Source organism: Erinaceus europaeus, chromosome 22 (genome assembly GCF_950295315.1).
Source record: "Erinaceus europaeus chromosome 22, mEriEur2.1, whole genome shotgun sequence".
NCBI classification, from domain to species: domain Eukaryota; kingdom Metazoa; phylum Chordata; class Mammalia; order Eulipotyphla; family Erinaceidae; genus Erinaceus; species Erinaceus europaeus.
The window spans coordinates 14299977-14308845 of NC_080183.1; the positions used below are offsets into that span (position 1 = coordinate 14299977).

Genomic DNA, 8869 nt, shown 5'->3' on the forward strand with positions numbered 1-8869 from the left:
AGTGGCTAAAACTAATGTTCTTATTAGTAAAATCACAAGGACTTGCCAAGAACCTAGTGAGGTATTTCTCTTGGAGTCTTTCTTGAGTGGTTTTTCTCTTCTCTCTGATCTCTCTCTCCCTCTCTCCCTCTCTAACCTTCTGTTCTTGGCAGGTGGAAATCGAGCAAAAAAAGAGTTTGAAACCAGACTTCGAAGGGGACGATGTGGACAACCCCAAAGAGTGTGGGGTCCAATGACGAAACTCTCCCTCACGGAGCCTTGACCCCAGTCAGAGATGGCTTCCTGACCAGCCGAAGTTGAAGTCACCGCCTGCTGCGGCCACTCCGAGTTGGGAATGGTGTATGCGACCTTCCTGTTGGCAGTTACCTGCCAGGGAACCCTGACGTGGTTGCTTTGGAGAGGCTGTGACCACATCATGCCCGGAGCACCTGGTTCACCTGACTTTGGGAGCTTAGTGTATAATTAAGTGTCCTTGTCTGGCTATGCTTTCCTCAGTAGCACTTGGGTGTGGTTTGACATGACTTTTAAAAGTCAGGCAGGGAACCTACCCTGTCAGTGTTGGCATGACTTTTTTTCTGAGTTCATCTGTCACTTAGATGGGCTTATGGAAAACAGCATCTTGAGGAGTCGGTTAACTAGGAATCCTTCTCTGTGACTCTCTGAAGCAAAACTTCAGGAAAGGTACACAGCAAATGCCCTCTTTGGTTCTGTCATGCTTTTCATAGTTGCCAGTATGCTTTAAATGTTAACACTACTCAGTAGGAGTTTCTGAGACGTTCCTGCCTGTTCTAGATTATATAGATTGAAACACGCTTTCTGGTCCTCTGTGGTTCAGTCCTGTGATTCGCCACTTCAAGTCACACTTTAACAACGAAAAGACGCACAGTGGGAGACTTTCTCATCTGTGATTAACCCCATGTTCTGCAAAAGGGAAGGCAACATCGAGCTTATTTTTCTCTAGGGGAAAAGGAACATTGGTTGTAAGATCCCGTTCAATCCAGGAGACACCTTCAGTCTCAGTGAATTCTCAGATTTACATTGAGAAATACAGGCCGTTTCTGATATCTGAAATAAATGGATATTTATATATGTACCACACCTCAGGCATTTGTGAAGGGCATTTGAGAATTCTTTTTTATACCTCATGGACAATAGGCAGTTGGATGTCTCTTTAATTCAAACCTTATAGGTAATACAAACTGAAAAGGTCATTTTGAAAACTTTTGTAAAAAAAAAAAAAAAAAAAAAGCTTGAATGAGCTTTCCCTCAAAATTCAGTTTCATAATCACAGTATTGTAATAGATTTAAAAGGCAGAAGACTCTAAGTAGAGCTTGTGAAAAGCCATATTTTTTTTCTAAGGTTAAAAACACTTGACTCCTGATTCTAAGAGTCTGGGACACTCAGACTCTCGCCCTTCCTCTGTTCCTGTCCCCATTCCTGTTCTGTACTGCTCTTTCTTGTTTGTACCCTGGTGTTTTGAGTGAGAAGGCAGAAAACGTGCTTATCACATTTGTAGAAGACATGGAAATAGAAAGAACATCCAGTCTACTAAATGACTGATTTGGGACTACATTTTTCAATGAATATTCATTGAATTCTAACTGTACAGATACTTGGATATATAACCCATTCAACTGTTTGAAAATAAGGGTGAAATAGAGTACACATTGCTGAGAAACTTTATATTCTGGAGTTTTATAATGCTACTCTCTTTTTAAGTACCAAATGATGTACTTACATGTGTGTATGTATGCCTGTGTGTGTGTATGTGCGTGTTTTGATGGGAAGGGTGTTGGAGAGTCGTTGTTTCACAGCAATTCATGTATAAATGTTTTATTAGGGAAACATAAGTTCAGTTTTGAATCCAGAGCCTATCACTACTATTCACAAATCTGGTGTGTTCAAGCCGTGTTAATAGACCACCAGAGTGGTGAACATGCTGCACTGGTTAGTCCATACCTGAGTAGAGGCTGAGGCTCGGTTCTGGTACCATATTTCAAAGAGAGACGTTAAGGAACTGTGTCCAGAGGCAGGTGAGCAGCGTTGGGAAGGGTCTGAATATATAAGAAACAGGAACGATTCTCTTAAAAAGCAAAAAGCACAGCTGGGAAGGGAATGCAAAGGAGAGAATGATCCAAAGTCTGCCTGGAAAGTTATCTTGAGCTGTAGAGAAAGAGAAAGAAGGATTTGCCTTACTCCGTGTGGCTTCAAAAGACAAAAATAGGGATACAAAGCAACTTGCTAGATGGGAAAGCCTTGTTTCAATATAAGAAATAACTGTTTGCAGTCCAGGAGGTGATGCAGTAGATAAGACATTGGACTCTCAAGTGTGAGGTCCCGAGTTCGGACCCTGATAATGTATGTATCAGAGTGATGCTCTGTTTCTCTTTCTCTCCCTTTATCTCTATTATTAATAAATGAGTAAGATCTTTAAGAAAAGGAAGAACCTTCTGATAAGAGATGTTCTAAAGAGGATGACTTGTGTGCTGTGAAGGCAGCCTTATGTTACATCCGGGCTAGGTGACTACCAGGAATCCATATATATATGTTTAGTTTCAGTAGTAATTGTAATCTTGAACTCCAGTTGTCTTCTTTTTGACCAGTGGTTTTTCAGGCTCTCTGGAGTACAGTGTGCCCCCCCAAAAAGTCTTTGTTAAGTAACAACTCCTTCTACTGCACTGAAGCTGCATGAGAGTCCTCACACAAACAACAAAGTGACTGGAAGAGCCGGCGGGTGATGGCCTTCCAGCACTGTTCTTACCCAATGTGCCAACCCGTATAAGGTCCCCACTGCATGTGTATTACTTGGATCCTTACTCCCCTTGCCCACCCTGTTAACTCTCACCGCCTTTGTGCTTTCAACTGGACTTTTGTTTTAAGTCAAGAGCTGGGAAAACCCCTTCCATGTAAGCTATATTCTACAAGGAAACAATTTTTAAATGTCTACTACCACTTGGACTTCTCGTTTGTTCCCCTTCTGCTGATTTGAGAAAGCTAGTTATAGGTACCATTTAAAGATTTGAGAAGTAAATTATGTACTTTTGACCTACACAGAAAACAAGGGGGCCGGGTGGTGTTGCACCTGGTTGAGCACACATGTTACAATGAGCAAGGGCCCAGGTTTGAGTCCCTGGTCGCCCACCTGCAGGGGGAAAGCTTTGCGAGTGGTGAAGCAGTGCTGCAGGTGTCTCTCTGTCTCTCTTCCTATCTCCCCTGCCCCTCTCGATTTCTGACTGTCTATCCAATAAAGAAAGATTAAAAAAAAAAAAAAAACTTGAGAAAACACAGGCAGATTTCCATTCTGATATGCAGATTTTAAATTTTACTACCCTGCATCTGGATTTGTGTATGTGGTCACCAATAATTCTTGTCTGCATTATCAGTAATATAAAAACATTAAGAAGGAATTCATTTTACCAGTAGATAGTATTACTACCAGAATATACATTACACATCATGTGCATGCTATGAAGAGCTACCTTTTCTTTTGAGTCTAGTCACTTGCTGTGCACCTTTCAAGTGAAAGAGTAAGAAACATGTTCATCGGGGGCAGGGCAGTGGCGCACTGGGTTAAGCGCACATAGTACGAAGCATAAGAACCCATGTAAGTATCCCCACTTGCTGCAGGGGTCACTTCACAAGCAGTGAAGCAGGACTATAGCCGTCTCTCTGTCTATCCCTTTCTGTCACTCCCTCCCCATCTCAATTTCTCTCTGTCTTAGCAAAAAAGAAAGAAAAAACGGCCACAGGAGCAGTGGCCACATAGTGCAGGCACCAAGCCCCAGCCATAAATAACTGTGGAGGCAAAAAAAAAAAAAAGTGTTCATCATAATATGTCAAGCCAGATAACAAGGTGTTTAGAGAGGATGGAGCATGAATTCACCTTTACAGCTCCTTTAAAACAGAGCCCACTGGGAGTCGGGTGGTAGCGCAGCCCAAGGACCGGCCTAAGGATCCCAGTTCAAGCCCCTGGCTCCCCACCTGCAGGGGAGTCGCTTCACAAGCAGTGAAGCAGGTCTGCAGGTGTCTGTCTCTCCCCTCTCTGTCTTCCCCTCCTCTCTCGATTTCTCTCTGCCCTATCCAACGACAACCTCAATAATAACACCAATAAAAACTGCAACAATAAAACAACAAGGGCAACAAAAGGGAATAAATATATATATATTTTAAAAAGCCCATTAAAGATTTACATCTGACTTACATAAAGATTTACATCTCTACAGTTTTCATTATGTGTTTCTTCCTGTCCCTCTGTCTACATTATTGGTAAGGTTTTTGTTTTAAGTTTTCTTTTTTTCTTTTATGTTATTTTTATTAGAGCACTGCTCAGCTCTGATGTATGTGGTTCTGGGGGTTGAACCTGGGATTTTGAAGCCTCAGTCATGAAAGTCTCTTGGCATAACCATTATGCTATCTCTACCAACCACTGGCAAGGTTTATATCCCTTGAGAACATATTTTATTTAAGATATTTCATGTTGGGAGTGAGAGTTACTTCTGTTCAAATTTGGGTGGAATTAGTTGATATCTCTAGAAACTCAACATTCCCAAGAAATATGGTCTAATTCCCTTAATCCTTGTTCCTAATTCCTAGCATTATGCTCAGAATGTAATCACCTTAACTTTTTGCTAATAGGGCAAACTTATACCTACACCAATACATTAGAGGGAAATCATTAGGTACTCAAACAACTTTCCTCAAAATACCAGCCTGGGGTTTCATCTGACCCACACTGAAAACCATGATGCAGAGCAGCTCTTAGTAAAGATGACTGACTCCATTTTGCTCTGCTAGTCAAAAAAAAGAGCTGTGTGGCTGAGTCTTACCTGTTTGAATGGTCCTCTAGAGAAGAACGCATTTGACAAGAGTACACAGCCAAGCTTCGTCTCCGAGGTCTATTTCCCCAACATTCACCACTGACCGGTGTTACTGTGTACTTACTTATTTTGTCTCCATAGTCTGTGATTCATAGATTGCAAGGCTCATAAGACGAAACCATCTCAGTGTTGATCACATGGCTCATAAAATCTTATTAGTTGGGGTGAGAAAGCTTTAAGAATATTAACTTGATTTAAGTAGCAAGCACTGCCATCTAGGTCATTTTTCCTCAGTTGGGGATGGGACCTTGAATTTTTTTTTTCTCTAAATTATGATAAACTAATTCTAGAATGCCTAGAGTTTAGGCCGTGTTAAGAAGACAATATAACAGGAAATTTACATGAAAGTGGAAAAAAATTAAATCTAAAAAAAAAAGAAAAAAAATCAAAACAGTGAGTCATCTGTAACACATCACTGTCAAGTCCCATCCCATTGACAGCTCTTTTTAAAAGAAAAAAAAATTAGTATCTTTATTTATTGGATAGAGACAGCCAGAAATCAAGAGAGTGGGGGGGGATAGAAAGGGAGAGAAAGGGAGTTGGGTGGTAGCACAGCGGGTTAAGCGCACGTGGTGCAAAACGCAAGGACCGGCGTAAGGATCCTGGTTCGAGCCCCCAGCTCCCCACCTGCAGGGGAGTCGCTTCACAGGTGATGAAGCAGGTCTGCAGGTGTCTGTCTTTCTCTCCCCCTCTCTGTCTTCCCCTCCTCTCTCCATTTCTCTCTGTCCTATCCAACAACGACGACAACAATAATAACAACAATAAAACAAGGACAACAAAAGGGAATAAATAAATAAATAAATATTAAAAGAAAGGGAGAGAAAAAGAGAGACATATGCATCCCTGCTTCACCACTTACAGAGCTTTCCCATGAAGGTGGGGACTGGGGGCTCCTTACCCATTTTAACATGTGCGCTCAACCAGGTGTGCCACCACCCAGCCCCTTGACATCTCTTTATATAAAGTTAGTCATGGCATTCTCACCACACTCTAGACATGGTTTCTAAACATCACCACAGTCTAAGTGCCAAATCCTTACACATCAAAATTTCTTCCCAAAATATCCTTTGAGGTCACCATCTGTGACACTTCATGTCAGTAAGTCTCTGTATAGTCTTAAGACCCAAGAGATTTAAAATTTGAAGACCAGAAAAATTAGTTACCCCATCTTTTTTCTTTTCATATGTCTATTCCTTAGCATCTGCTAAGATACCAGATTCCTTACGTAAACTCTTGTAAATGAAACTTGTGTTGGATATGGTGACTCATTTATGTATTCATGAAATTAAAATGAGGGTGCGTGAGGCAGAAGTCAACTTGAAATATGTGTATTCATGATACTTTGCCATTTATCAACCAAAGTACTGACATGGAGTTTTTCTATTTCTTCCAGTGTGCCTTAGGGAATTTGATTGAGAGTCTAGTTTGGAGTTGGTAATTGAGGAAAAAAGCATCCTTGAACTTGTACTCCTGTTGTTTGATAATGCTTGGTGAGGGGAAAATAATTATAGTAAAAAAACAAACAAAAAACTATAAAGGAATAAGAATAGACCAAAACCAGTTTCAATATATAAAGTGTAAAGAGTTAAATGCAGTATTGGTCATCAAACCTGAAAAGACATAGCCTAGAGGCCAGTCCTTAAACTCAAAAAGTAAGAAGTGCAAGGAAAAAATAAAAGAGAACACGAATATCTCAAGTACATGGTCATGGTGCTGTGCTAGCAGCCAGCTCTCCTGTGGGGAGCGAAGGCTAAACTCAAGGGCATTGGTAACTGTTGGTTTAAGTCACTGGCAAGAATATATTGATGACTTCATCAAGGGACAGTAGACACTGGCTCCTGGAGACAGTCTTCAAGATACGTGACTTACTATTTTCCCAATTGGACTTCAGTGACCTCAGCTCAAAAAGTGAAGAAGCTAGACTCATTATTTTCCCCAGTCCTTCCCAACTCCAGTTTTACAGATTATTTTACAAAATATCCTTTGAGGCAGCCTGAGAGGTGGTACAGTGGATGGATGAAGTGCTGGGTCCTCAAGCATGAGGTCCGGGAGTTCGATTCCTGGCAAAATCCATGTGCCAGAGTGATGCTCTGGTTCTCTTTCTCTCATTAAATAAATAAATAACCCAAATGAACAAAATATCCTTTGAGGCCACCATCTGTGACACTGCATGTCAGTCTCTTCACACAGTGTTAAGAACTAAGTTTGGGAGTCGGGCGGTAGCGCAGCGGGTTGAGCACATGTGGCTCGAAGCTCAAGAACCGGCATAAGGATCTCAGTTTGAACCCGGCTCCCCACCTGCAGGGGAGTCCCTTCACAGGTGGTGAAGCAGGTCTGCAGGTGTCTGTCTTTCTCTCCCCTCTCTGTCTTCCCCTCCTCTCTCCATTTCTCTCTGTTCTATCTAACAATGATGACATTAATAACAACAACAATAAACAACAAGGGCAACAAAAAGGAAAAAAAAAAAAGAACCAAGAGATTTAAATTTTGAAGACTAGGAAAAATGAGTTACCCATTTTTTGTCTTTTCATATGTCTACTCTTTAGCATCTGCTTAGACTCCAGAAACAGAAATCTCTACAAGCCTTTATTTAGTAGTTAACCTTCAGACATAGATTAGAATGGAGGATGGGGAAGGTCAGTAAGCACAACAGCAACAGATTGGTCTCCAAAATGGAGGTTAGAGTCTGGACACTACTGAAAGAAGTAGGTCAACCCTCTAAGGTTCTACAGCCATCCCGGGAGAGTCAATCATTTATAGAGGTGGCCTTGAATAAAAAGGACAGTGTACACTGAGGGCAGAAAACCACAGTAGACACTCTGAAACTGTACTTTTACTAGCAAAAGAGAAAGCGTCCAGCCTTTCTCTCTTCATTGTCTGTTAGTATTATGTAACTGTAGTTTCAGAATTTTTTAGACATGTACAAACTACAAAATGAGCAACTCTTTGTGGTATGTTAGTGTTTTAGCCTCTTTTGGTTCTTAGAATTAGTCAAGTGTAACATCAATTCCAACTAGGCAGAGCAAGGAATTCCAGCATCCCCTTCCTGTTCTGTCCCGTGGTCTCCACCAGATCAGACTCATGCTAGTTTGGGTGTTGTCCAGCCACACTGAGTGATGCCTTACATACCACAGTCTTGCCTCCATGTGCTTCTGCATCAGCGGCCTCACACCGTATCCAGTGGGGGCCGTCTCTGGGAACACTGATATGCGGCAAATCCTGATAGCGACCTATTAGGTCTACAGGTTTAGGGGCAACGTGGGGATACTCGAAATGCAGATTATGAAATCTTTCGTCCCTAAGCCCACCTTAGTCTCTATCTGCCAGCAGCGAACCTGGAGAAAATTTGACCATGTTCGAGGAGCTGAACAGAATCAGTGTTTTAACCAGGGAGTTAGGTCATAGTGAACCATGCCTCCCGCTCCAATAGTAAGTAGACATGTCCAGAAAGGATTTCAGTATCAAGATGGATAACCCAGTGAATGATTCAGCTGATTCAATGCTTGTGTTGCCTGTTATTCATCACCTGCCCTCATTTGATGTAACTTCTTGTAATATTGTGATTGATTTCATGTACAACCAGTTTGCCTTTTTTGTGGGGGTAAATGAGCCTGTAGAATAAAGTCTACACACTGACTAACTTGCTTTCAGTTGTTCTGATTATCATCTGCAACACCCTTTCCAAGCTGTAAAAATGAGTTATTAAGAATCTTACACAGAAGCATATTGTCATGCAAGATTTAATGAGGTTAAGCACAATGAAAAAAAAATTTTTTTTCCTCCAAGGTTATCACTGGGGCTCAGTGCCAGCATTATGAATCCACTGTTTCTGGAGGCTATTTTTCCCATTTTGTTGCCCTTGTTTTGGTTGTTATTGTTGTTATGTCTTCCCCTCCTCTCTACATTTCTCTCTGTCCTATCCAACAACGATGACATTGATAACAACAATAATAACTACAACAATAAAATAACAAGTGCAGCAAAAAGGAAT

The 8869-nt window shown here is 41.3% G+C and overlaps 1 protein-coding gene across 2 annotated transcripts in view; it reads left to right on the plus strand.

Annotated features, from left to right (window-relative positions):
- STON2 (stonin 2) overlaps positions 1–8518 on the plus strand; it is a 112804-nt gene extending 104286 nt beyond the window's left edge. For both annotated transcript variants that reach the window (XM_060181263.1, XM_060181264.1), the window contains one exon: positions 153–8518. In XM_060181263.1, the coding sequence (XP_060037246.1) occupies positions 153–236 (84 nt within the window). In that variant the 3' untranslated portion in view covers positions 237–8518. The remainder of the gene's footprint in view (positions 1–152) is intronic.
- Positions 8519–8869: the final 351 nt, after the last annotated feature.